The following is a 26,771-nucleotide window of genomic DNA, read 5'->3' on the forward strand; positions in this document are numbered from 1 at the left end:
CAGCCATTGGTGATCTCGCATTGAAAGCCGGTTTAGAGACTCGCCCGCCCGCCGAGGGATCAAGATTCGGATGATGGTGACGGTCGACAATGTGAACGGGATGCTGATGGTGACGATGGCGATGAGGTTGACGAGGGTGACCCAGGGATGTGTGAAATCACGACCTCTCACCCCAGAGTCGCTCGCGCGCCCTAACACCCCTCCACCCGTCGCGGAGGACGACGAGGAGGCTGAGGTGGGGCGGGAAGAGGTGGGGCGTGAAGAGGTGGGGGGGGGGGGAGAGGTGGGGCGTGAAGAGGTGGGGCGAGAAGAGGTGGGGCGTGAAGAGGTGGGGGGGGGAAGAGGTGGGGCGTGAAGAGGTGGGGGGGAAGAGGTGGGGCGTGAAGAGGTGGGGGGGGGAGAGGTGGGGCGTGAAGAAGTGGGGGGGGAAGAGGTGGGGCGTGAAGAGGTGGGGCGGGAGGTGGGGCGGGATGAGGTGGGGCGGGAGCACAAGCATGAGGTGCAGAGGGTGGAGCAGGAGCATGGGGTAGATTTGGTGGAGCACGTGGTGGTGCAGGTGGATGTGGTAGAGGTGGTGGAGTCGGGGGGTGGTGAGGATCGGGAGGAAAGCCCAGAGACGGAGTCCGTCACCCGCAGCGGCTGCCTCGGTGGTCTCCGAGCGAGCGTCAAGGATGACGCCCTCCGTCGCGATCCCTGGGGTCATCCGGCCAGGCTGAAACTCCGGCCGGGGCATTCATAGGCCCCCTCATTCATTGACCCCCTCATTCATTCACACACTCATTCATTGACACACTCATCCATTCACACACTCCTTCACTGGCGGCGAGACAGCTCTGGAATCTCTCGACTCCATCTCTCCGGCCGCGAGCCCAGCCGCGCGACCTCACCTCGTCACAGCGGCATCACCTCGTCACCTGCCAGCAGCCGCTCGTTACCACCTACGTGTCCCGAGCCGCCCCCCACAGAACGTTCGTCAATATCACTGTGCGGCCTTAATGGAAGAAAAATATATAATCGGCCGACGGCCCTTCTTCAGTGCACAGAAATCATGAAGCGATCAGCAAGTGGCAAAAGCGCGACCCTGCAGTTGCACGCTCACGCCACTGCTGGCAGAAGGGGGCCCTACATTGGAAGGCTAGAGCCCCCCTATGGGGGGCACGGTCCACGTGTAAATGCCCCAACTCGTTTCATCAAACGCATTCGTGATTTTCTTTAAGCTCGCATTTGGTTTATCGTTTCGTTTATTCAGAATAATTTACAACCATTCATCAATCCACGGCTGGATCAACGTCTCCCCCGAGCCGCGTCAAGTCACGGGTGTTGTTTCAACCATACTTCACCGCGCTGGTCAGCGGGGGTGAGGGGCCAGTCGGCCGGAGTGGGGGACATTCGGCCTCGCTTCGCAGCAACAAGGCTCGCCGCCGATGTTTGCCATGGCCAGGAGTCGAACGCGGGTCGCCGGGTTCAGAGCGTGGTGCACCAACCACTAATTACCCCGACAAGGGTGTCAATACGTTCATTACCGTACGCATGGAAGGGCACCTAAGCAAAGTGGGCTTTTCAATTACCGCGATTCTACTCCTGTTAGGCAAACAGCACCATGCGGCAATGAGGTGATGGACCCCCACTCATCACTCCGCTTGGTTACCCAGGAGAGCCTCATGGAGAGCCAGCTCCATGTCTCACCCGGCCCCTCACCCCGGCAACCTCCAACGCAGAACCCAGGCTGTCCACTCCATGGACAAGGCCCACGGAGCCCACCACCAACCCCCACGTCTATTCAACCCACACGTCTATTCAACCCACATTCAGTAGACACCTGCATCTTGGCGGAGAGCCCCACAGCTCTACCTGAGACCACCCCCCAAGTTTACGTGGTCCCAGCCACCCTCCCCCGCCCGTACCTAGATCCCCCCCTGCATCCCCTCCCCCGCCCCACAGATCCACCCGGATTCTCCCCGGTTCAATCTGGAGACCCGCTGGGACGTCTCGCACACACGGCCGCACGGAATGACGTCGTTCATGAAAATACGCGGCAGCGGTGGTGATGGCGACGCTCTGGGGCGGCGCTGCCGCACGCTGTGCCAAGTTCCGCTCCGCGTGCCGGGAGCTCCTCGTGTAGGAAATGACGCGCCCATTATGAACTCTCCAAGAGAGACGGTCAAGACCCAGGGCTCGAACCCAGGGATCTCATCGGTGCTGGCTCGGTGTCTCCGACACGGCCATTATGAATCTCATGACAAACTCAAGCCCTGGGTTCGAACTTTAAGTGCTGCTGGGTCAGCGTCTCACGCACGGCCACTGTGAACCGCCTGCGAGAGACACTCAGACCCACCGAGGGCTCGAACCCAGGTCCCTCTCAGCAGCGCCGGCACTGCCGACGTCTTCAGAAGAAGAGAGGAAGAAGATTCCGGCACGTGGTGATAAACGTCAGACATCGTGCTGAACAACGCACGGAGAGAGACGCGCGGGCCGCACGTGCAGGCACGGCACAGTGTCATGTCTGGCGCCAGCGGCGCTCGTCACAAACTCCGGACCCCCCCACCCCCACATCTCCCCGCCCCCACTCCCCCCAAGCGGGGAGCAGATGCCGGACGCGCCGAGCGAGTCGGTGCAAGCGATACGCTTCTCACACGCGTGGCGGACGACGACAGCGGTCTTAAGCGCAGCGGGGGGGGGGGGGGGAGGAGGCAGCGGACTCCACTGCGGAGCAGCACGGAGGGCGCAGGTGCGGTTGTGGAGACGGAAAGCCGGCGGTGTCCACTTCCGCACGTTCGTCCCCCCGCCCGAGGGAAATTCCTCAACCCCACGCAGCGCGCGACAGTTTATCTGCGAGCTCGGAATTCGCATAGAAACATCAACTTCATCATCGTCGTCGTCGTCCATGTCATCGTAGAGCTGCCCCAGCATCGTCTGACAGAAGCAAGGAGCGAGCGCCGCCACTCGGCTCGCTGGCGATCACAAACAAGCGTGAGGAGCAGCAGGAGCAGCAGGAGCAGCAGGAGCAGCAGTCACATTCTCGGTGTGGCACACGGGGCTCTCCGTAGGAGGCAACCTCCAAGCTCCAACCTCCTGCTGCTGCCACACCGCCACCTCCGCTGGGTCTCAAGCTCTGCCGAGAAGCGGTCTTTCCTGCCTCTTGCCGCGATTCGCTCATCAGCTTGCGCTCTTGATGTTCACCGACGTCTCGCCGGAGAGAAGGGCCGCCACCGCGACCCCTCCGCCAGCTCCGCTTCGCGTTCCCGGCCCAACCGGAAAGCGAAGGCGCCCGCACCAGGGGCATGAGCGGCCGCCTTGTGCCGCCCCTCGGCCCCCCCCACGTCCGGGGGTGGTGGTTAGAGAAAGGCCGGCGTCGGCCCTCACAGCAGCAGGTTGGGGTGCGACAGCAGCTCGTGGGCGGTGAGCGGCTGGGCGTCCTGGCCGACGCGCCGCACCACGGGCAGCCCCGAGGGGGGCCGCCGGGGCCCCCCCCCCAGCGCGCGGGGGGGCTTCCCCGCCAGGCCCTCCTCGGCACGCAGCAGCTGCTGCCGCATGACCGACTCGAACTCGTACTGGCACAGCTCCTCCTCCGGGCGCACCTGGATCGGGGGGGGGTGGGGGGGGGAGACAAAGAGGGTGCGGGTGGGGATGAGGCCAAGCCAAGGCTAGGCCCGGTTCTGTTTGGCAGCGCTCAAGGTGGTTTGGTTGATTTTAGCATGGATGCAAAACACCCCTTTGCTCTACGTAACTCTCCATAATCTGTTGTCTTCTTCCATGAGTAGTACCTCGACGGTGCGATCTGCTATAAGACCATCGCGCTACAGCAAGACTAACGTTCTTGACGTACACAAACATACACGTGCCGACGCACGCACACACACACACGCGCGCGCGCGTTCACACGTTCACACGTGGGTGGCCCTCACCTCCGCGGCAGTGTCTGCCGAGCGGGCCTCCTGCTCATCGATGTCCGGCACGAGCTGCAGGGGCCCCGCCAGCGACGACATGGACTGCCTGGCACGGGGGCGGCACGCGCACACACAGAGACACGCACGGATGAGCGCCAATGCCAACGGAACCGCCACCACTATCACTCCTGATACGACACCACCACCACCGACGATGGCAACGGAGTTGGTGGTGATGGTGTCGTGTTGTTGTTGGTTTCCATGGCGATGGCGACGGTGTTGGTGGTAACGCCGGTGGTGTTAGTGTTGTTGTTGATGTCAGTGGCGATGGTGTTGGTGGTGTTGGTGGTGTTGGTGGTGATGGCAGTGGTGTCGCTGGTGGTGGTGGTGGTGTTGGTGGTGTTGGTGGTAACGGTGGTGGTCTGCGTGGTGCAAGCAGGGGGCGGCACCAGGCGAAGATGATGGAGTGGAGCGAGTCCAGGACGTCTCGCGCGCTCAGCCTCCGCTGGGGGTCAAGCACCAGCAGCTTCTTGATGAGCGACACCGTGTTGTCCGAAACGCCGTTGCAGCTGCACACCGCCGCACAGCACCGCACACAGTACAGCGTCACTATCGCACACCCCGCATGTGTGGCAGCACTCAAGGTAACACCCGGTCCACAAAGCAGAGGGCAGCACTTTCCCACCCATCCTGCTGTTCATTGCATGACGATCAAACCCATGTTGTTCATTCTCACAGATGGAATTACCGTCTCTGCGTAAAGCTATGGGTGATGCGTTAATCTATGGGTCTCTCGATGAGAGTAGTGGGTGGGTGTGGAGACACTCGCTTGGGAATTATGTACTTGGGGTGGTTTTCCAGGCAAGGATGGCACTCACTCAGGGATGGTGTACTCGGCAGCCTTGATCTTGCGGAAGAGCTCCTGCGGAACGGAGTCGTAGAAGGGGAACTGGCCGTACAGCATCGTGAAGAGTACCACGCCGAGCGCCCACATGTCGCTCGGCTTGCCCAGGTACGGCCGACCTGCACGCGAGGGGCACAAATCCGGCCCACGCTGCAACGGCGGAGTCTCGCGTGCGGTGTGTAGCACCCGTTTCCCACCCTCGTTGCTGCGACGCAGAGGAATTCTGCGTGACGCGGCACTCACGGATTTACTCCGTTGGCTCGCTCGCTCACCGGTGGTCAGTCGCCTCCTGGTCTATCGCTGCTACTACCATGGTTACCGTTCCCATTAACTTCACCGACTGTGTTCAACCACCACCACAACACACTTAACCACTCGCCACACTGTTAGAAAACCACAACACACCCACCCACTCACCACACTGCAGGTCACCTAACTCCTCTTTCTGTTTCTTCCCTCGCACTGCTTCACTCTGGAATTCCCTCCTCCCATCGTCGCCTCGTTCCCCCCCACCCCCAATATCTTAAAACAACCTTGCTCAATTCAAGAACACGCATTGACACTGTTATCGATTACAACTTTGATACGAGTGCTGTTTGTTGTGGGTCCCCTGATATTTTGGGCCTTTGGGACCACGCTCAGCAACTGTGTAAAATAGAACGGAGCAACAAACACGGGCCGGGATTGCAACCACACGCAAACAAAAAACTCATTATCAGGCGATGCTGCTGCTGCTGCCGCTGCTGTTGCTGCGTTGGCAGTGGTGAACAAGCACAGTCAACGACAACAGTTCAACACGTTCGTCACTAGCACCGTGTGTGGCCTTCAAAGGACATTTAAAGCAATGGCCCTCGAGGGGCCATTATGTATTCTTCACTTCAAGGCCACACAATGTTACCGTTGAGTTGTTTTTGCTACAAAAGGCGAAGAGCGCCCCCCCCCGCCCCCCCCCCCCCCACTGCTCCCCCCGCCGTGGGGACTAAACAGAGCTCGGGTCACGGGGCTAACAATTACACCGGTGCTTTCCACACTCACACAATCACAGACACACACAATGCTGATTCACGCACTCACCATCAAAACACACACACATTCCACACACTGCAGATGCATACGCTTGCGTACACCACAGACACACAATTGCACATACAGAACTGCTTTCTGTGTTTAGTTTGTTGTCCTTCCCCCGCACCTCCGATTCGCACGGTTGGCATTGTACGGTACGACAAAAAGACACCCACCGTTTAACCTTAAGAGACTGTTGGGGCAAGTACAGTTGGCGAGCACCTAGGAACCTTTGTCTCAGCAGTGGTACTCATTTGCAGTTGAATGGCACAAGAGGTGGCAAAAAGTGCAGCCAGAACCACTGCGCAAATTTCCAAAGTACTTCCGGCCCTATATTTGGAAGTTTGGCAAATTCCATTAACAAGTGTTTTATATTTGTTGGTTCTTTCGGTAAAGTCACGGAGATAGAAAATAATAAAATAAAAATAAAACATTTTTTTTATAAAAACCAAAAGTGGATGCCTGGATGGCGTCCGCCTCAAGTTTTTTTTGTATTATTTTCTATCTACGTGACTTTACCAAAATAACTAAAGAATATGAATTCCTGCAGTCACGAAAGTTTTAAATGAAAATGTAAGTATCCTACACTAAAAAGAGCCACGTGTGCGAGAAGGGTGGTGGTGGGGCGGGTATTGCTTAATCCCTGCACAGATGGAGACAGTGCCGGACTAAGCTAGTGCGGGGCCTGTAGCATATGTCATAAAGGGGCCCTAAATAAAAAAAAAGGACGTAAATATTCAGACACAAATTTTTAACTTGCATCGTTAAGTAATTGTATTGTTTCATTTGCTATACAGCCAGATAATACGACAAATCGCGCTAACCTTAAACACCCAGTCGTTCATGAAAGTTGAAGGCGGTATAGTACTATAGTAATAGAACAAGTGCAGAATCACTGAACCGGAATTGATAGCTTGAAAGCATTTAGCGCGGGGCCCTTGAAAGTGCGGGGCCCGTAGCGTATGATACTTTTGCTAATAGGATAATACGGCACTCAATGGAGATCAATCCACTTGCTGTACTGCCACACCCGGCCACCGGTGTGACCAAACAACGAGACGGCGGTGGAAGGGGGGGGGGGAGAGATCAGCACGCACCGCTCAGCACGTCGGGGCTGATGTAGGCCGGGCTGCCCCTCTGGTCCTTCAGCAGGTCGCCCTCGCTCACCAGGTGCTTGCCCAGGCAGAAGTTGGTGATGGTGATGCGGTGAGTGCTGGACACATGAACAAAGGCAAAGATCCCCCCGTGTAGCCTTAACAGGTTGTTGGGGCTTAGCGAGTAGCACCTATGAAGGCCAGCACGCCACACGGGGGTGTGGGTGGCCAGCACCACGCCCGCCGCCTTTGTCTCCCGAGTCAAGATGTATACACATCACACGAGGTACTCATTTGAGGCCGAGTCGACCGAGGCGAGGCCCAAGAGCGGTTCAAATATTGGTCACTGGTGTTGGTGGCCGCGAGCAAGAATCGCACTAGGGTAGCCAGGTTCGAAGTGCAGTGCGATAGCCGGGACACTACCTCTCCCCACAGGCACAGGCACGAGCGTCATCATCCCGGGGAGCGTGCCACCCTTCGGAACCAAACCAGAACGTCGGACGCACGGCATGCGAGGCACGTTGGGAGGACCGATCTGACGATGGTCACGTGATCGCAGCTTGCGCTGCCGAGTGCGGACTTCGCTTTGACGAATCGGCGCTTCTGTACGCGGCGGGGCAGTAGGACGAGTGTGCGACTGCGGGACGCACCGCTTGTTCAGCACCATGTTGCCGAGCTTCAGGTCCCTGTGCACGATGTTTTTCTGCGGAGTGGAGAAGACGCTGCAATGAGCGATCGCGACGTCGCAACGGCGGCCAGCACGCAGCGCTCTCTTAATGCCGTAGTGGCGTCAAAGAGTGGGGCTAAATGATTCTCCAGGGGGGGGGCGCTCTAAGAGCTGCTTCCAGCGGAGGTCCTTCTGCCAGCAGTATGGTGAGCGTGTAATTGCAGGGCTGCGCCTTTAATCGCACGTGAACATGTATACTGTGGAAGTACAGTTGATCATCGATTATCTGGCACGCGATTATCCGGCTTCCAACATTACCTGGCGGTCTTTGGCCGATCCGGTGAAACCGGCAAAACCGCTTCAAAGGCTGTACCAGTCCAGTGATCGGCACCATGTGCGTGACAAAAAAAAGTAGCTAGGCTTGATTTCAGTGTGAAATATTAGATACAGTATATTATGCACTATATACAACTTAAACAATGAAAATACTGCACGTGTATATGAGTGGTCGAGCCAGTGAGTGAGCGAACTAAGTAGCAAGTGAGCAATTGAGCGAGTGAATGGGTAACCGATTTAGCGAGCGACTGAGCGAGCGGGCTATTTATTGAGCGAGCTAGCGATTGAGCGAGCAGGGCAACAAATTGAGTGCTCGGGCGAGTTGTCGATCGAGCGGGCGAGCATGCGAGTGGGCACGCCGGCAACTCAACCGCGTGGAGGCTCTCGACGACGCGGACGACATCGGCAAAGATGACGATGGTCTCCTTCTCGGAGAGGCGCTTCTCGCGGATCACGTAGTGCTGCAGGTTCATGAGGTCGGCCGTGCGCTCGCTGAAGTCGTGCGTGCACAGGCAGTCCAGCACTAGCACGATGCGCCGCCGCGCCGCGCTGCCACTGCTGCCACCGGCACCACCACGCCGGACCTCTTCCACCGCCTCCACCGCCCGGTCCTGTAACACAAGACAAAGGTCCCCTGTATAGACTAAACAGAGTTTTGGGACAAGTACTGTCAGCAAGTACCTATGAAGGCCGGCAAGGCACACGAGGGGGCGGGTGGCCAGCACCGGGGCGGTTGGCCAGCACCACGCACAGCTTCCTTTGTGGAAATGTTTTTACACACTGCACCAGGTGCTCATTTGAGGCTGAGTTGACCTAGGGGAGACCCAAGACTGGTTCAGATAATTGTCACTGGTGTTTTGCCGTGAGAGGGAATTGAACTTGGGTCGCCGAGTTCATAGCGCAGCGCGCTATCCTGTGACCCACACGCGTGGTCCTAGTTTACCAATTTGTACAATTGTTTGATTTGCACAATTGTTTGAAAATGGCTAGCGGTTGCGATAATGGTGGTGGTCATGGTAGTAGCGTGGTGGTGGTGATAACGATGGTGGTGGCAATGCTTCTGTGGTGGCGGTGGCATGGTGGCAGTGGCGTGGTGGTGGAGATGTTGGTGGTGGCTCTGCAATGGTGGCGATAGTGTGTCGGTTGCTACCTGGAAGAGGCCGTGGTGGTGCACGACCCCATCCTGCGCATGCAGCAGAGATAGCAGGGAGTATTCGGTGTGCAGCAGCATCTTCCCCTGCCGCTCCTCTTGGCTCTCCTGCACGCACTCCCCATCCTCCCTCAGCGTCAGGATCTGGGGCCCGACCGCACACAGACAAAACCACACAGCACAGTGTAACAGGGACAGGTGCAGCATGGGGCATGTGCAGCCGGGCATGTATAGCAGGGACATTGTTGTTTTTACGATGGTGCAGAAGCAGTAGTGACAGAGTGTAGTCGCATTGGTGGTCATAGGGTGTGTTAAATGACAGCGTAATTAAGTTGTTAGGATGTGGTCACGTTGTCAGGTTGTAGTAGTAATAAGGTGCAGCAGTGTTTAGAGGGTTGTGTTGGTGGTGGTGCTGGCTTGATGTCCACGTAGACTTGCATCCACAGCGAGTGACCACGAAGACACACGAGCCCGGTGCATCCGGTGTTCACCTTGAGCTGGTAGAAGTCATCCGTTCCCTCCTTCCTCGCCAGACACTGCACGATGCTGGGGACGGGGGAACTACCCAGACGCGGACCTAGGACGGGAGACAAAATCAGTTTCACGCTAAAATGCAGAAACAGCCGACAGCTCTGATCTGGAACCTCTGAGATGCTGGGTTCATTTTCGGGTGATTAAGATGGGGTTACTCATTGTTTTTTTTCGGTAAAGTCACGTATGTAGAAATACCATAAAATGTATGCAGTTACGAAAGATTTAATTCTTTATTAAGATGGGGTTCTCAAGTGTGGCGAGAGAGTTGATGGTCTCAGCCCCGACACCAATGACCGCACAAAAATTAATGGTCACGGCTAACACGAGTGACGAGTTTCACCTGAGCCGATTCTGGGCCCCCTGCCTTCACAAACGTGCACTGGCCAGAGGTATAAGTATGGCCAACAACTTCCATGACTGCCAAGGCGTGGTTGAAGCCTTCATTCACCAGCAGATTGACAAACCTTTTGGAATTCAACTAGAATTTAAAAAGTGAATATAAAAACATAACAAGTAAGACATCCAAGTGGCAGTGGAATAGCCAGGGTGGCAGAGAGGGAAGGAGAGTTTAGTTTTATGTTTTGGATGATTTGTTTACCTTCCTTGTATTTTGCACTCCTATCGTGTTTTTAGCATTGTTTGTTCCTGAAACGTTCTTACCCGCCCCGACTGGCCATCTATAAAAAAAGAGCTTTATAGCTCGTCGTCTTTCTCCAGTATAAATATTCTGATTCTGAGGGAAGGGAGGCAAGGAGTGAACGTACCTAGGAGGTAGGGCCCAGCGCGTTTGGCATTGTACAGTTCTGAGCCTCCGCGCAGCTGCTTGGCACGCGACGGCCCACCCAGCGAGTTGAAGCCTCCATCCGAGGACGCTTCGCTCGGAGCCGGGCGCTTGGTCCTGTGCGTGGGAAGCGAAATGGGAAAAACTGGGACTGTGAATCACCGTATGGTAGAGAGGTATAACCTTTCCTGCAGCCTTGCACCCCCCCTTGGGTTCTCAATCGTAAAAAAAAAATTCTTGCTGCGGTTTCCACACCTGATGATGATTGCTTGTGTTGCAGTCGAAACGTCGTGAGAATTTTATTGTTTTACATTGTTATTATTTTATTGTTTCCCTCATACGTGACTTTACCGAAAGAACCAAGAATATGAATCCCTGCAAGTCACGAAAGCTTTAAATCAAAAATACATAGAGGGTTTGATGAAACAAAGTAGTTGTACTTACGTGCACGTGCTTAATTTGTTTCGATGATTTACATTCTCAAAAAATTTGGCCACGTCTCGCACCCCAAGGGGGTGTGTGATGCACCCCAGGTTAAGAAGCACTGCTGTAAGGGATCAAGCGCGCATTGTGAAATGCCCCACGTTTACGAGCCATACCATCAGCATCACACAGCTCTCCAAAGTCCGCAAACACGGAGGTGCACCCTCAGAGACGAGACCAACTACCTAACCAGCCAAGCAGCCATGAGGAACAAGGTATTCTGCTAACCCCAATCAACTAGCCAACCACACTCATACTAACTATATCCTTAACACTAAACCATACCTGTCAACCCATACGGCTTACTCCGTATACTTGTACAGGGAAATTAAATTTTCAGGTCCATACGGCGCACAGCCGTTTCAATACGGGGAAAAAAGTGTTTTAGTCTATTTGTTTGTGTTTCTCCCTTGTGATGGGACTTTGTAGGATTGAACGTTGAGATTTAATAAGGGGCACGGGGTGACCAGTAAGGTCTGAATTGGTCTGTAATAAGGTAGGCACTGATAAGGGGTTGACAACTTATGTAGTGGTGAGTGTAGTGGTGAGTGTACTAGTGGTGAGTGTACCAGTGGTGAGTATACCTGTGGTGAGTATGCAAGTGGTGAATGTACTAGTGGTGAGTGTACTAGTGGTGATTGTCTAATTTGTTTGTTTTTCTCCCTTGTGATGGGACTTTTGGAGGATGAACGTTGAGATTTAATAAGGGGCACGGGGTGACCAGTAAGGTCTGAATAGGTCTGTAATAAGGTAGGGCACTGATAAGCGGTTGACAGTTCTGCTAAACAACCATTCCAACCACCCATGAGTATTACCACCCACGAGAATTCGTGCTCGCACTTGCCTCAACCCTACCTCCAATCCTGACCACATTTTTTGTTGTGTTTGTTTAACGCTCGTCGGCTTTTTAGTTGCGGTAACCACCACCGTGCTGTTCGCGTGCGCCGGTAAACCTCGCGGCACACGGCAGTGCCGTGGGTCCCCAGGTAAGGCACCAGCAGCACAGGGGAGGAGGCTATATCGCCGGCGGTCACAGCAAGAGCAGTGCCGCAAACTTGTCAGCCACACAAAACGGCCCTTTTGTCAGTTTGACAATCACCACCATGGTGGTGACGATGAGAGTGTTGATGTAGCGATGTTGAAACTGACGGTGGGACGGTGGAAAAACTGTAGTGATGGTGACACAGACGGTGGTGGCGATTTGTCTGTGTGAACACACGTGTAACCGCACGCAAACACCAACAACAATAGGTAATAATCATTTAAAAAAACAAAAGCGCTACATTCTTACACTGGCCTCGAGACGGGCGGCGGAGAAGGGGCCCTGCTCGCCATACGCGCCCGCGGGGAGACAGCGCTCGGACCCCGGCAGGGCGGCCTAGGCCAGGGGCGCGTCGGGAGCGCGGCCTACCCCCGGCAAGCGCCAAACTCCCGCGTCGCTGCGTGGAGGTGGCCGCCTGCCGCCTGCCGCCTCCCGCCGGGCGCCGGGGGGGCTGCCGCCGGGCCTGTGCCGGCGGCGAGACGAGGTTGGGGCGGGGGGGTAGTGTCGCCAAGGGAGAGCGAGCGGAGACGCCACGGAGAAGAGACACCGGGTTCCCAGCTCGCTCGCTCACTCTCTCTCTTCCTCTTCCGGAAGAGAGAGAGAGAGCGAGCGAGCGAGCTGGTAGGCGGCGGCGGCGATTGAAATGGGCGGAAGTTTCTTCCGGAGGAGCGGGCGGACGTTCGTGAACGTTTGGGGGGACAAGGGGCTTGGGGGGACAAGGGGCTTGGGTGGGTGGGTGGGGGGACAAGGGGCTTGGGTGGGTGGGTGGGGGGACAAGGGGCTTGGGTGGGTGGGTGGGGGGACAAGGGGCTTGGGTGGGTGGGTGGGGGGACAAGGGGCTTGGGTGGGTGGGTGGGGGGACAAGGGGCTTGGGTGGGTGGGTGGGGGGACAAGGGGCTTGGGTGGGTGGGTGGGGGGACAAGGGGCTTGGGTGGGTGGGTGGGGGGACAAGGGGCTTGGGTGGGTGGGTGGGGGGACAAGGGGCTTGGGTGGGTGGGTGGGGGGACAAGGGGCTTGGGTGGGTGGGTGGGGGGACAAGGGGCTTGGGTGGGTGGGTGGGGGGACAAGGGGCTTGGGTGGGTGGGTGGGGGGACAAGGGGCTTGGGTGGGTGGGTGGGGGGACAAGGGGCTTGGGTGGGTGGGTGGGGGGACAAGGGGCTTGGGTGGGTGGGTGGGGGGACAAGGGGCTTGGGTGGGTGGGTGGGGGGACAAGGGGCTTGGGTGGGTGGGTGGGGGGACAAGGGGCTTGGGTGGGTGGGGGGACAAGGGGCTTGGGTGGGTGGGTGGGGGGACAAGGGGCTTGGGTGGGTGGGTGGGGGGACAAGGGGCTTGGGTGGGTGGGTGGGGGGACAAGGGGCTTGGGTGGGTGGGTGGGGGGACAAGGGGCTTGGGTGGGTGGGTGGGGGGACAAGGGGCTTGGGTGGGTGGGTGGGGGGACAAGGGGCTTGGGTGGGTGGGTGGGGGGACAAGGGGCTTGGGTGGGTGGGTGGGGGGACAAGGGGCTTGGGTGGGTGGGTGGGGGGACAAGGGGCTTGGGTGGGTGGGTGGGGGGACAAGGGGCTTGGGTGGGTGGGTGGGGGGACAAGGGGCTTGGGTGGGTGGGTGGGGGGACAAGGGGCTTGGGTGGGTGGGTGGGGGGACAAGGGGCTTGGGTGGGTGGGTGGGGGGACAAGGGGCTTGGGTGGGTGGGTGGGGGGACAAGGGGCTTGGGTGGGTGGGTGGGGGGACAAGGGGCTTGGGTGGGTGGGTGGGGGGACAAGGGGCTTGGGTGGGTGGGTGGGGGGACAAGGGGCTTGGGTGGGTGGGTGGGGGGACAAGGGGCTTGGGTGGGTGGGTGGGGGGACAAGGGGCTTGGGTGGGTGGGTGGGGGGACAAGGGGCTTGGGTGGGTGGGTGGGGGGACAAGGGGCTTGGGTGGGTGGGTGGGGGGACAAGGGGCTTGGGTGGGTGGGTGGGGGGACAAGGGGCTTGGGTGGGTGGGTGGGGGGACAAGGGGCTTGGGTGGGTGGGTGGGGGGACAAGGGGCTTGGGTGGGTGGGTGGGGGGACAAGGGTTTGGGTGGGTGGGTGGGGGGACAAGGGGCTTGGGTGGGTGGGTGGGGGGACAAGGGGCTTGGGTGGGTGGGTGGGGGGACAAGGGGCTTGGGTGGGTGGGTGGGGGGACAAGGGGCTTGGGTGGGGGGACAAGGGGCTTGGGTGGGGGGACGGGGGGACAAGGGGCTTGGGTGGGTGGACAAGGGGCTTGGGTGGGTGGGTGGGGGGACAAGGGGCTTGGGTGGGGGGACAAGGGGCTTGGGTGGGTGGGTGGGGGGACAAGGGGCTTGGGTGGGGGGACAAGGGGCTTGGGTGGGTGGGTGGGGGGACAAGGGGCTTGGGTGGGTGGGTGGGGGGACAAGGGGCTTGGGTGGGTGGGTGGGGGGACAAGGGGCTTGGGTGGGGGGACAAGGGGCTTGGGTGGGTGGGTGGGCGGGGGGTCAAGGGGCTTGGGTGGGTGGGTGGGGGGACAAGGGGCTTGGGTGGGGGGACAAGGGGCTTGGGTGGGTGGGTGGGGGGACAAGGGGCTTGGGTGGGTGGGTGGGGGGACAAGGGGCTTGGGTGGGGGGACAAGGGGCTTGGGTGGGTGGGTGGGGGGACAAGGGGCTTGGGTGGGTGGGGGGACAAGGGGCTTGGGTGGGGGGACAAGGGGCTTGGGTGGGCGGGTGGGGGGACAAGGGGCTTGGGTGGGTGGGTGGGGGGACAAGGGGCTTGGGTGGGGGGACAAGGGGCTTGGGTGGGTGGGTGGGGGGACAAGGGGCTTGGGTGGGGGGACAAGGGGCTTGGGTGGGTGGGTGGGGGGACAAGGGGCTTGGGTGGGTGGGTGGGGGGACAAGGGGCTTGGGTGGGTGGGGGGACAAGGGGCTTGGGTGGGTGGTGGGGGGACAAGGGGCTTGGGTGGGTGGGGGGACAAGGGGCTTGGGTGGGTGGGTGGGGGGACAAGGGGCTTGGGTGGGTGGGGGGACAAGGGGCTTGGGTGGGTGGGGGGACAAGGGGCTTGGGTGGGTGGGTGGGGGGACAAGGGGCTTGGGTGGGTGGGTGGGGGGACAAGGGGCTTGGGTGGGGGGACAAGGGGCTTGGGTGGGTGGGTGGGGGGACAAGGGGCTTGGGTGGGTGGGTGGGGGGACAAGGGGCTTGGGTGGGTGGGTGGGGGGACAAGGGGCTTGGGTGGGTGGGTGGGAGGACAAGGGGCTTGGGTGGGTGGGTGGGGGGACAAGGGGCTTGGGTGGGTGGGGGGACAAGGGGCTTGGGTGGGTGGGAGGACAAGGGGCTTGGGTGGGTGGGTGGGAGGACAAGGGGCTTAGGTGGGTGGGTGGGAGGACAAGGGGCTTGGGTGGGTGGGGGACAGGGGACTTGGGTGGGTGGGTGGGGGGACAAGGGGCTTGGGTGGGTGGGTGGGAGGACAAGGGGCTTGGGTGGGTGGGTGGGAGGACAAGGGGCTTGGGTGGGTGGGGGGACAAGGGGCTTGGGTGGGTGGGTGGGGGGACAAGGGGCTTGGGTGGGTGGGTGGGGGGACAAGGGGCTTGGGTGGGTGGGTGGGGGGACAAGGGGCTTCGGTGGGTGGGGGGACAAGGGGCTTGGGTGGGTGGGGGGAGGACAAGGGGCTTGGGTGGGTGGGGGGACAAGGGGCTTGGTGGGTGGGGGGACTAGGGGCTTGGGTGGGTGGGTGGGGGGACTAGGGGCTTGGGTGGGTGGGTGGGGGGACAAGGGGCTTGGGTGGGTGGGTGGGGGGACAAGGGGCTTGGGTGGGTGGGGGGACAAGGGGCTTGCGTGGGTGGGGGGAGGACAAGGGACTTGGGTGGGTGGGGGGGAAGACAAGGGACTTGGGTGGGTGGGGGGGAGACAGGACTTGGGTGGGTGGGGGAGGACAAGGGACTTGGGTGGGTGGGGGGGAGACAGGACTTGGGTGGGTCGGGGAGGAGGACAAGGGACTTGGGTGGGTGGGGGGGGGACAAGGGACTTGGATAAATAAGGGAGGTTCGTGCTGCTTGCTCCCTGCCCCACGTCAACTCCACCCAGTAACGTAAGGAGTGTGGGGGGTGCCTTGCCACCCCCTTCCTCTTTCCTCCTCCCTGGTGGGTAAAGCTACGGGTTGGGCCCCCCCCCCCCCCGTGACCATCATCGTGAGATACGTTAAATCTTCGAGACCGTGAGCGTAAAACGATGTGGTAAGGTGAGAGGAGCCGCGATGTAAAAACAGCCCCGGGGTGCGACCGTGAGAGGCAAATCAAATTGTGGTCCCCACCGGACAGATCGCCGTACCCCCCCCACCCCCCGAGCTGGTAACATCGTTCCCTGAATGTGTTCGACTCTGTACCTTTCTCTTCCGCTCGGCCTATGACCGACTGCCTCTGCATCAAATATAAATGCCCACTATTCCCATATAGCGTTTTGGAGCCGTGGTCAAATTTGGATGCTATATACAGCCACACTGCATTTAAAAAAGACTGTGCAAAAACCCATGAACACAGACCTATAGAATCCCATGAAGACCCAAACTTGAAGAGACCCACAAAGATCCCCCGCATAGCCTTTACGGACTGTTGGGGCAAGTGCTGTTAGCGAGCACCTATGAAGGCCGGAACGGTACACGAGGGGGTGGGTGGCCAGCACCATGCCCGACCGCCTTTGTCTCCCCAGTGGCGATGTTTACACACCACACCAGGTACTCATTTCAGGCTGAGTCGACCTAGGGGAGGCCCAGGACCGGTTCAGATAATCGTCACCAATGTTGGCCGTGAGCGGGAATCGAACTCGGGTTGCCAGGTTTGTTGCGCAGCGCGCTAAACACTACACTACCGCTCCCACAACACACAACCTCACGCAGAACACCACAGGCTCAGCGACCTTTGCCTCTGGAAATATGCCCACTCTTTCTATTCAGATGCAATCGCATGTTAACCCAATATACGTCCACATCGTATTGTGTGTGCAGCAGTCTTATCTCCAACAGACACACGAGAGTCTGAACAAAGCAGTCCTCTTAAAGCATAAACTTTATTCTTAGTTTTTTTTACCATTTGCAAAACAAAAAAAGCTTTCGATTGTATCACTCCGCTCTGCAAACAAGTACGAGACACGATTGCGAGGATGTAGGCCGTGCGGTGTTAACGCGGCTACGCCGGGAATACTGCCATTGTAGCGGTGGTGCAGATTCTCATGAGGGTGGTGCTGATTCTAGCGATCGTGACGGTATTTGGTGTGGGGAGATGTTCATGACGGCGGTGGCGGTTGTGGTTCTTGTCAGCGGCCTGGTTTAGCCGGGGCATGGGTGGTGGAAATGTGCCACCGCCATCGGTCCCCTGCCGACCTCCAATCATCCCCCTGGCCGGGCGACTTTCCCGGCGGGATCTCAGTCGTCATCGATGGACGGCCTGATGGTTACTCCTCGTCGGATCTGGCCCCAGCCAATGAGCCTGCAACACACGGGACAACGCTCTTGTTACCGTGCAAAAATTGCTCGCGTTACTGTTAATGTTGACACTTCGTGATATCGTGGGAACATTGCTCGTGTTACTGTTGGAACGATGCTCCAGTTACCAAAGGGTGCCCCCCTCGGTTCTAATCACGGAGTAGGCACCGGGAGTGAACCTATGCTACCTGGACGCAGAGGTCAGCACGAGGTCACGTCGATAAGAACAACACAACTCCCACAGCTCCGCCTGCCACTGCAACCCCCTGCCTGCATAACTCACGACGAGACACCGACATCCTGCACAGCCCTCGTTCAAGCCACACCCGCCCGGATCACCATCGCTCGCGACGCGACTCACCGCCAGTGCTTCTCCACACGGCGGCTGAGCGCGATCTTCTCCCCAATCTCGGTGCACACGGGGTTCGTGAGCACGATCTTCGCCAGATCGGCCTTGACGGCCAGGACGCGTCCGCCGGTCGACAGCGAGCCGATGTTCACCATCAGCACCTCGTTCTTAGACAGCTTCTGGACCTGTGGAAGCAGAGCGCAGTGAGGGGGAGAGGTGTCATAACCTACTTTCTCATGGTGGACGGTAATAACTGGGTGTGGCCCATTACCTCCAGTCCAGCGGCACATGTGGGAACATACCTAGGACTTCAAACCCTACCCTTCTACAACAACATGCAACATGTTGTTCAACTGGTTCAGAAATTGAACTGATATTGAGCGAATTGATTATTTATCGAATCAAACAGCCCAGCTGTTATCTTTATTCATGCAAATCATACATTCTATACAGTAAAAATGGAAATTAGCAGCTATGCGAAACTTTCTCTGCGAGAAGCATATAATAAAATTGATATTGCATCGTATCAGTAGTGGACTACTTTGTCAGCAGGGGACAAAGTCATCGTTGTACTGCACTGTGCCCTATGACAGCAGCGGCCAAACCACAGCTCGTGAGCAGTTTGGCCGCTCCTGGTCAATTTTAAGCACAGCTCAACAAAGGACGCAGTGAAAAAAATCTGCGGAAGCGAGAGCCACGCGGGGCACTCGCTCCTGGCAGTGATGCCAGACGCGAGTATTCCCCGAGGCGTCCCCGCAGATATTAAAATTCATAACTCCACAGGCAACAAGCGCGAGTGAACCGGCCGCGTGACCGCCGCGTGCGTGTCGTGGCCGCGGTCCACACGACGACATCGGCGTGCGGCGTGTGTGCGGCCACGAAGTTTGGCCACGCCCGCTGAACGACGCGGCGACGGTTCCGAGCGACTCACCTTGGCTCCCTTCTTGTCCCCCTCCGTGCGCACGCCCAGAAGTCGCCGCAGCAGGAAGTAGGAGATCTCGAGCTCCGTGTAGATGTCGGGCAGCGCCCCGACGGCACCCAGCACCTGGCCGACCATGCGGTCGGCACGGCACAGCGTCGGGTCGATCTTGGTGCCCACGCCTGCGCAAAGACAGAGATCCCCCGTGGAGCCAGGCAGACTGCGTTGTGTGCGAGCGTACGAGTGCATGCGTGCATACGGACGTGTGCATCCGTCAGTCATGTCAGTCAACCCATAACACCTGGGTCTGCGATGGCCTCAAAATGCATCTATAGCCTGGCTTGAGCGCCGCGGTGAATTAACCGGCATTTGGTGACGAACGGCGACTGTTGGTATTGCACGAGTGCGCGTGTACAGACAGCGTGCGTGCATGTGTACGCAACACGGACCGATGAGTCCCCCTGGGACTGCGAACTGCAGGTCGTTGTTTTCGGCGAACAGCGACACGATGCGGGAGAAGATGGGCTTGCACATGAGCTTCCCTTCGCTGTCCTTGGACACGATGCCCGGCCTCACCTCGATCTCCTGCCCAACCTGCAAGCGCACGCACGCACCTCTCAGCACGGCTGTACCGCTGAGTCGCGATCGGCAATCCACTGCCAGATGAAGGTCTCTCCCCCCCTCGCCCCAAACCGTTGCTGCCTCTAATGGTCCTGCGGTGTATGGATCCATCTCAATGCACAAATCCGTCTCAAGATGCAGCGCTCTCTCACCTTAAGCACCCCTCGCAGGATGCTGCCTCCTGCCACTCCACCCTTGAGGTCGTCCACCTCACAGCCCGGCTTGTTGACATCGAAGGATCGGATGACTGCGGGGACATGGCACACACCTCGTCGTTATCATCGTCATCATCATCGTCATCATCATCATCACCCAACACGTATAAAGTGCGGCAGTCTCGACAAGTGGAGGGAAGGGATGGGGCATTGGTAGCTATCCCTATGCAAGACAAGGTGGTCGCAGCACAGGCCTGTGACCGAGCATTAAGACTGCCCACATGCCTTCTGTTATCACTGACGATCAAGCCAAGTGAAACGGAGGTAGTCGGGTCACTTGAAGGTCTCAGACTGGTCACCAACGACTCCAAGATAAAACCAAACAAGCAATCTGGCGAGAGATTTGGCTGTAATCCAGTTGCACTAAAGACGCTATGTAAACCCGCGCCATAGAGCTGTAAGCTGTAGTGAAGACGGTAGCAAGGAAACACTTGGGGGAAGGCACGGAGGCACATGTACACCCCCACCGGCCACCCCACACCCCCACCGATGGGAGTGACACAGCCGTAACGTGGCAGAGGGCACCGCCACCACCGACTTGCCACCGTTCCTCACCAATGAGCCGCGGCTCGGAGATGAAGTCGCGCACGGGCACGGGGATCTTCTTGACGATGTACTCGCAGATCACCTCGATGTTGTACTTGAGCTGCGCCGAGATGGGGATGATGGGGGCGCCCTCCGCCACCGTCCCTGCACGCCGCCACGTGGGGGGTACGTGGAGACACGCGGGGGACACGCAGGGACACGCGGGGGACATGCGAGGGACACGCGGGGAGATGAGTGCGTGATCGATTGTCATGCACGAAGGGTTTATAGACATCAGGCTGCGCGACAAAACAATATCATCATCACCAGCCACAATTTATACATAATCCATGCCTCCTAGTCCTTCCCGCACTGACCCCACCCACCCACGATGCCCACCAAACCACACTGCCAGCCCTGCCCATTCTGGCCCTGCCTGCACCGCTGTCCCCACCCACACCACGGTGCAAGGCACTGGTGCTGCGTCTCCTCCCCCAACCTCCTCGTCCTCCTCACCCTGCACGAACTTGAGGATCTGCTCGTACTGCTCGCGGGCCTGGCTCTCCTTCACCAAGTCGATCTTGTTCTGCAGGATCAGGATGTGCTTCAGCTTCATAATCTCGATGGCTGCCAGGTGCTCAGAGGTCTGGGGCTGTGGACACGATTCGTTGCCGGCTGTGTACACAAGCACACCATCATCGCCATCAGTTATCATTGTATCCGAGACACACGCACACACCATCAATCATTCTCTATCCAACGCCCACACAACAATCAGCTATCATTCTCTATCACACGCCATCATCATCAGCAGCTATTATTCTCTATCTAACACACACACACACCATCATCATCATCAATCATTCTCTCTCCAACATACAAACCATCATCACCAGGCATTACGCATTGTCTATCCGCTGCTGCGCATCAATCACAGGGGTTGTTTGAGCATAGTTCACCACGCTGATCAGTGAAGATTGAAGGCAGCACATTTGGTCTTGCCATCAGACACACACACATACAAATAACCCCTTTGTAGCCTGACAAGACTGTCGGGACAAGTGCTCTTAGTGAGCACCTATTAAGGCCGGCAATAGCGCCCAATTGCCTTTGTCTCTCCAGTGCTGATGTTCGCACACAAAACCAGGTGCCCGTTTCAGACCGGTAAGGCCGGGTCGACCAAGTTGGAGGGCTCTCGACCGATTAAGATATCACTCGCGACTGTGTTCAGAGCATGGTGCGTGAACTGCTGCGCCATTGCCCCACCACCAAAGTCAAGACAAAATAATTTAAACACACACACACACGGTATCGACACCCAAACCGTCCCACACACAGACGTGCGGACGAGACAGAGGGTGCCGCCCCCGAAACCGGCGCACCAATGAGCAGGAGGGCGGCGTCCATGACAGCTGCTCCGTTCAGCATGGTGGCCATCAGGATGTCGTGGCCTGGGCAATCTACAAACGAGACGTGCCTGGGGACAGAGAAAGAGAGCAGCACGCGCGGTCAGCGAGGGGGACACTGCGATTGCCGGCTATGATTATTGAAGCCATTTGCACACCCACTGGGACGATGCTGCCGCTACTGCTGCGGCGCATAGTCCGCAGCAGCACACCGGACTTACAATCCCCAGACGACTCGATGGGGCGGATTTCTTAAATCCGCCTCCGCGTAACCCAGCGGTATAAATGGGTTCACTGCAGTTTGTTCATCGGCAGGTTGCATACAGTGGGGACAGGCGTTCAGCCGTCACGGAAGAGTAGGCCAAGTACCCTTGAGAGGGGCTGTCTTGAGCAGGGTGGGCGGTATGTATGTTGAACTTCTTTCGCGCCGTATGTAGCCAACTGTGCTAATCGGAAGTGTGCGAAGGCGTGTGTGAGAGGTAGTGTATGAGTGGTGCAGCTGTGTGAGCGGTGCGGCTGTGTGAGCGGTGCGGCTGTGTGAGCGGTGCGGCTGTTTGAGCGGTGCGGCTGTGTGAGCGGTGCGGCTGTGTGAGGGGTGCGGCTGTGTGAGCCGTGCAGCTATGTGAGGGGTGCGGCTATGCGAGCGGTGTGGTGTGGCTGTGTGAGCGGTGCGGCTGTGTGAGCGGTGCGGCTGTGTGAACATTGCGGCTGTGTGAGCCGTGCGGCTGTGTGAGGGGTGCGGCTATGCGAGCGGTGTGGTGTGGCTGTGTGAGCGTTGCGGCTGTGTGAGCCGTGCGGCTGTGTGAGCCGTGTGGCTATGCGAGCGGTGTGGTGTGGCTGTGTGAGCAATATAGCCGGCTGGTCGTGCGGTGCAGCGCTTACCGGATGAGGCGGAAGGTGCCACGGGTGCCGGGGATGTCGGTGGGGAACTCGTCTGGTGTGCTGCTCCCGCACGAGCGGTAGCAGTCGGGCCGCGGGCAGCTGGGGTCCTCCAGCTTGTACACCTGGGAAGGGTATACACACGCAGGGATACACGTAGGGGTCACACACTTACGGTGCACCTGGGAACGGGTATGCCATCAAAATGCTAGCATTGGCAAAATGATCACCAGTACCAGCAACAACTGTGGGTGGTGACCCAGGATCGATTCAGATGTCACTCGCCATTGCTGCTAACCATGGCTGTTAATCGAGTTAGGGTAGTCGGGTGCATAGCACAGCGTGCTAACCACTGTCTAAACTTTTCGAAGAGGGGCAACTAACCGTGATGCACACCCCCCCACCACCATTGCTTCTATGCAGCGGCACATCCCGCTCCCCCTAGCGCACCTTGGCGTTGGCGTAGCCCAGCTTGATGGTGATGTTTCTCTCCAGCTCATTCTTGAAGCGCACAGTCTGCACGCCCGAGATGGCCTTCACCACCGTCGACTTCCCGTGGGCCACGTGCCCGATGGTGCCTGCATGCGGCATCAACCATCATCAGCGACTTCATAATCGGCACCATCGCAACCACCACCACATTGCCCGACAGCCAACAATCATCATCGGCGACATCATCACCATCATTAGCGACATCACCATGACCACAACTTAAATACCTTCACAAATGGCACCACCATCACTGACATCATTATGAAAGAAGATTTTCTTTCGGCACATTGGTTTGTTGCTTTTCACGATTAAGTTTTCCAAAAGCAGAGCAACCCGTTTTCATCCCCCTTGCTTTTTATCTCGGTCCACCTTTAATAACCGTCCTAGGAACACACACTCTGATGTGTTTTGCAGTTGTGTCCAATTGACAGACACTTCCAATTGACTAGCAACTTGGTTTGCTCATTTATCAATTCATCTTGTCCCAAATTTGAAGCCTATTTCTTTATTATTATTATTTTTACATCATGTCCAACAGTAACGCATTATCTATAAAAATTCAGGATGTTACGTGGAATGTTGTTTTCCTCAAATCTGTTTGCTACTCAGTGTCTGTAATGTTGCCATTCATTTACTGTAACTTCCTTATTTTCTCACCAAGGTGCTCCGTGCATTATTCTTGTGAAATAGCTTACGGCTAAATGTTTCTTACCCTTGTCGACAAATACAATCAATCCAAGTTGTGCTGGACTCCTTAGTCAATCAAATCGCAAGTGGTGGGGAATTTGTCAAGATCTCCTGAACGCCCAGTCAGCCAACCACACACAACACGCACACTCTAGGCATCCTCTCAATCTCCGGCTTCCACCACAGCCTATAATTGTGGCTGCATCAGCAAACCACACGATTGCATCGGTGTTCCAAAGCACGTGGAACAACCCTCAACAACATCACCGTGTTTACGGCGCACAAGTGAAAAGCTGGCTCCACTTTGGAGGAATTTTTTTTGGAAAAAAGCGTGGGAAGGCTGCCCCCACGTGATGACATTACTGCGAATAATTGCAGGAATAAAAACAATGCCCAATTTACAATGCTTTGTCAATCCACTACTGGATGAACGCCTCCACACACATTCCAGTCATAGGGGTTTGTTTGATTATACTTCACCACGCTGTTCAGTGCAAGTTAGTAGCAGCAGGCTGTTCAGGATGGGTCCAGAGGTCTATAACGTTACACCGTGGCCAGGAATGATGCGGCAGTGTTTAGATCATGGCTGATGATGATGATGTTAGAGGCTAGGCTTAGGGCTACCACCACTTGGATGCGCGAGTGTTTTACGGTACGACGCTGGGAGCCCAGGGGGATTGCATCACAAGGCGGGCGCGCAAGTTTGCGCCACATCCTACACCAACCCGCGTGCCCCCATCGCTGCCCTTACCGATGTTGATGGTGGCTTGCCTGCTGATCACCTCGGGTGACAGCGGCGTGAGTTTCCCCACGTCCTGCAAGCGAGTGCGGGGAGACAAATACGGAAAGCGGTGAGTGACGAACCACGAACGTGAGAATTCCCCAACTTCAGACCCTCTATGGGGGGGGGGGCTCAGTGTAAAGACTGAGCCTCAAGTCCACAATGGTATTCAAAGTTTCATTGTTCCACACGATCCTGATGTATACCCAGTTAATGATTCAACGGTGTTTTCTTTTGTCAACTTGGTGACCCTAGTCACTCTTGAGATAAGAGAATCAATCTTGTTACCTGATTACACGAATATAATTTAAAGCCGACCCAATCCGACCCAAACCGTGCATTTCTGAGACCAACGAGACCCAATTGCATATCCAATTTCCACCAGACCTCGGGTCAATCATAATTAAAAATGACAGCATTGTTTGCCGAAATTACAATCAACAGTTACAGTACGACTGCAATTCACTTCGTCAGATCGGCCGTGAAATCGGCCTAATCACGCAGGCGGCCTCCGACAGCGTGAAGCGTGGATTCTCAGGTGTGACTCCTACAGAACTCGGTACAGGCCTACCCTACCTGGATGGGTCAGCCGACAGACTCGGTCTCACACGACCCAGCCCAATGGGACCCGACCTCGACCCAGTCTAGCCCTACGCGACACGACCATGCCAGCATTCTAGCCTTAATATCTCATACCCAACCCAGTCGAACCATACTCTACACCAAACTGATCTCCTCTCGATCCAGCCCTTCCCTTGCACGACCATTCCCAACCAAACCCAGTCTGACCAAAACTCGACTCAGCCATACTTCACGAGCCCCATCATAACCATACCCACATAGCCGACCAAACCACACGTTGACCCATTCTAACCGACCGTTTTAAACTCTAACCAACCCAGCTCTACCCTTACCATACCTACAACGGGACCCAGCCTCAAGCTGACCCGCCGCCCAGACCTCATCCAATTCACACTACCCTACTGCTAACCACACCACCCAACTTCTAACCACACCACCCAACCCACACCACTCCAACCCACACCACTCCAACCCCTACCCACACCACTCCAACCCCTACCCACACCACCCCAACCCCTACCCACACCACCCCAACCCCTACCCACACCACCCCAACGCCTACCCACACCACTCCAACCCCTACCCACACCACTCCAACCCCTACCCACACCACCCCAACCCCTACCCACACCACCCCAACCCACACCACCCCAACCCCTACCCACACCACTCCAACCCCTACCCACACCACCCCAAACCAGGCCGGGCCCCGCACAATCATCCTCAATGGCGAGGCCTACACGCGGCCCGGCCTCCTCCACCTCAATCCACAACCGCGCGTGGTCGGACCGATAGAGCCGCCGCCGCTGCCGGCCTTGTGAGCGTGAGTGTCGATGACGCGAGTGTTGTGGATGAGGGAGCCGCACCAGGGAGGACAGGTCCTGCCGAGAGAGCCGCGCCGCGGTCACCACGCCTGCAGCGCCTCCACCCTCCTCCCCCGCCATCTTAGCAGTGGCGGCAGCGGCAGCAAGCGAGAGCCGACGGGGTCGCGTCGATTCCGTTTAGTTCGATTACACTCGAATCGATTCTGCCCCCCCCCCCCCTACGCCAGTTGCAACGGCGGTACGCAACGTCCCTCCCCCCCGACAGAAGCGATTCCCTAAAAACGCGGTGCGCTGTTAATGGAATCGTTACTGTGAACGGGGTTTGGCTTCGGAGGGAATCGGATTGCGGTAATCGATTGTTTTCGATTCGCGGTCGTAGCGCGGGTCGGATTGGCTGCGGTGCGGGCGAGAAGATCTCGCCTGCTCTCTAATAAAGTTAAATCAATCAGGTCTTTGTTATTAAATAATCACTATTTCGTGCAAAAGATGCCATTCAAAGTGCTGTACAAATCTGTTAAAGGACTAACTCGCAAGAAGAATCAAATCAATGTTTTAACACAAACAAAATGACATTATAATAAATTGCTATCGATCGAAGGCATATTACAAAAAGCAACACTGAAATAATCTTAAGAAAGTTTTAAAAGGTGAGTTTTTAGATTTAACTTTAAATTGCGTAATGATTGCGAAGCCCTCAAGAGCCACTCTCAACAACACCGGCTGTCGCTTAAATAGAACGTGTATATAAAATAGGCGACGTTTCGGGCACCGGCCCCTTCTTCAAAGGACGCCAACCAGTCGCCGCGTCCTCCTGTTAATGCCACACATAGTTCATATATTAGGTATAGCCCTGTGAGCCATTCGGCTCTTGAATCGGGTGCAACCGCAACAAACAAAAAACATGAACAAGAAAACATCTTAAAGTGATTATGTGTGACTGTGCAAACAGAAAATACAGGAAAAAAATTATCACACACAGTGTGTTGCTGTTCTCATTGACGGGTGTGTCGAGTTGGGGGGTTTTTTTTGTCCACTAGCTGCCAATTTGCAAGCAGGAGCAGGGAGACTTCACCGACTCTGTGCTTGGTGCTGGTGGTACGCCAC

The 26,771-nt window shown here is 57.2% G+C and overlaps 2 protein-coding genes across 2 annotated transcripts; both read right to left on the reverse strand.

Moving 5' to 3' along the window:
* Nucleotides 1-1,934: 1,934 nt before the first annotated feature.
* STK40 (serine/threonine kinase 40) lies at nt 1,935-12,627 on the reverse strand. Its single transcript, XM_032972683.2, has 11 exons — nt 12,193-12,627; nt 10,402-10,535; nt 9,595-9,680; nt 9,104-9,247; nt 8,325-8,564; nt 7,601-7,653; nt 6,954-7,069; nt 4,766-4,910; nt 4,337-4,456; nt 3,906-3,993; nt 1,935-3,578 (listed from the first exon to the last, which is right to left on the reverse strand). The coding sequence occupies exons 1-11, from the start codon at nt 12,234-12,236 to the stop codon at nt 3,360-3,362; spliced, it is 1,389 nt and encodes a 462-aa protein (XP_032828574.1). The 5' UTR covers nt 12,237-12,627; the 3' UTR covers nt 1,935-3,359.
* A 4,326-nt stretch (nt 12,628-16,953) lies between these two features.
* On the reverse strand, nt 16,954-25,864 carry LOC116952939 (eukaryotic translation initiation factor 2 subunit 3). The gene is made up of 12 exons (XM_032972682.2): nt 25,710-25,864; nt 24,232-24,295; nt 22,752-22,879; nt 22,305-22,426; nt 21,399-21,493; nt 20,533-20,691; nt 20,047-20,181; nt 19,429-19,523; nt 19,105-19,249; nt 18,668-18,837; nt 17,749-17,921; nt 16,954-17,391 (listed from the first exon to the last, which is right to left on the reverse strand). Exons 1-12 carry the CDS (start codon nt 25,785-25,787, stop codon nt 17,328-17,330), a joined length of 1,428 nt encoding a protein of 475 aa, XP_032828573.1. The 5' UTR covers nt 25,788-25,864; the 3' UTR covers nt 16,954-17,327.
* Between the last annotated feature and the right edge of the window lie 907 nt (nt 25,865-26,771).

The sequence above is a fragment of the Petromyzon marinus genome, chromosome 49 (assembly GCF_048934315.1).
Source record: "Petromyzon marinus isolate PM22_M1 ecotype Great Lakes invasive population chromosome 49, UKy_Petmar_22M1.pri1.0, whole genome shotgun sequence".
Classification (NCBI taxonomy): Eukaryota; Metazoa; Chordata; class Hyperoartia; order Petromyzontiformes; family Petromyzontidae; genus Petromyzon; species Petromyzon marinus.

Coding starts and splice junctions, on each gene's coding strand:
- LOC116952939 (XM_032972682.2), bottom strand. CDS start 25,787: ATGGCGGGGGAGGAGGGTGGAGGCGCTGCAGGCGTGGTGACCGCGGCG. Junction 19,524..20,046: donor CTCCGAGCCGCGGCTCATTG/GTGAGGAACGGT, acceptor ATGTCCCCGCAG/TCATCCGATCCTTCGATGTC. Junction 19,250..19,428: donor TCCTGCGAGGGGTGCTTAAG/GTGAGAGAGCGC, acceptor GTGCGCTTGCAG/GTTGGGCAGGAGATCGAGGT.
- STK40 (XM_032972683.2), bottom strand. CDS start 12,236: ATGGCGAGCAGGGCCCCTTCTCCGCCGCCCGTCTCGAGGCCAGT. Junction 8,565..9,103: donor ACCACCACGGCCTCTTCCAG/GTAGCAACCGAC, acceptor CTTGTGTTACAG/GACCGGGCGGTGGAGGCGGT. Junction 3,994..4,336: donor CACTCCATCATCTTCGCCTG/GTGCCGCCCCCT, acceptor CCCCCGTGCCAG/GCAGTCCATGTCGTCGCTGG.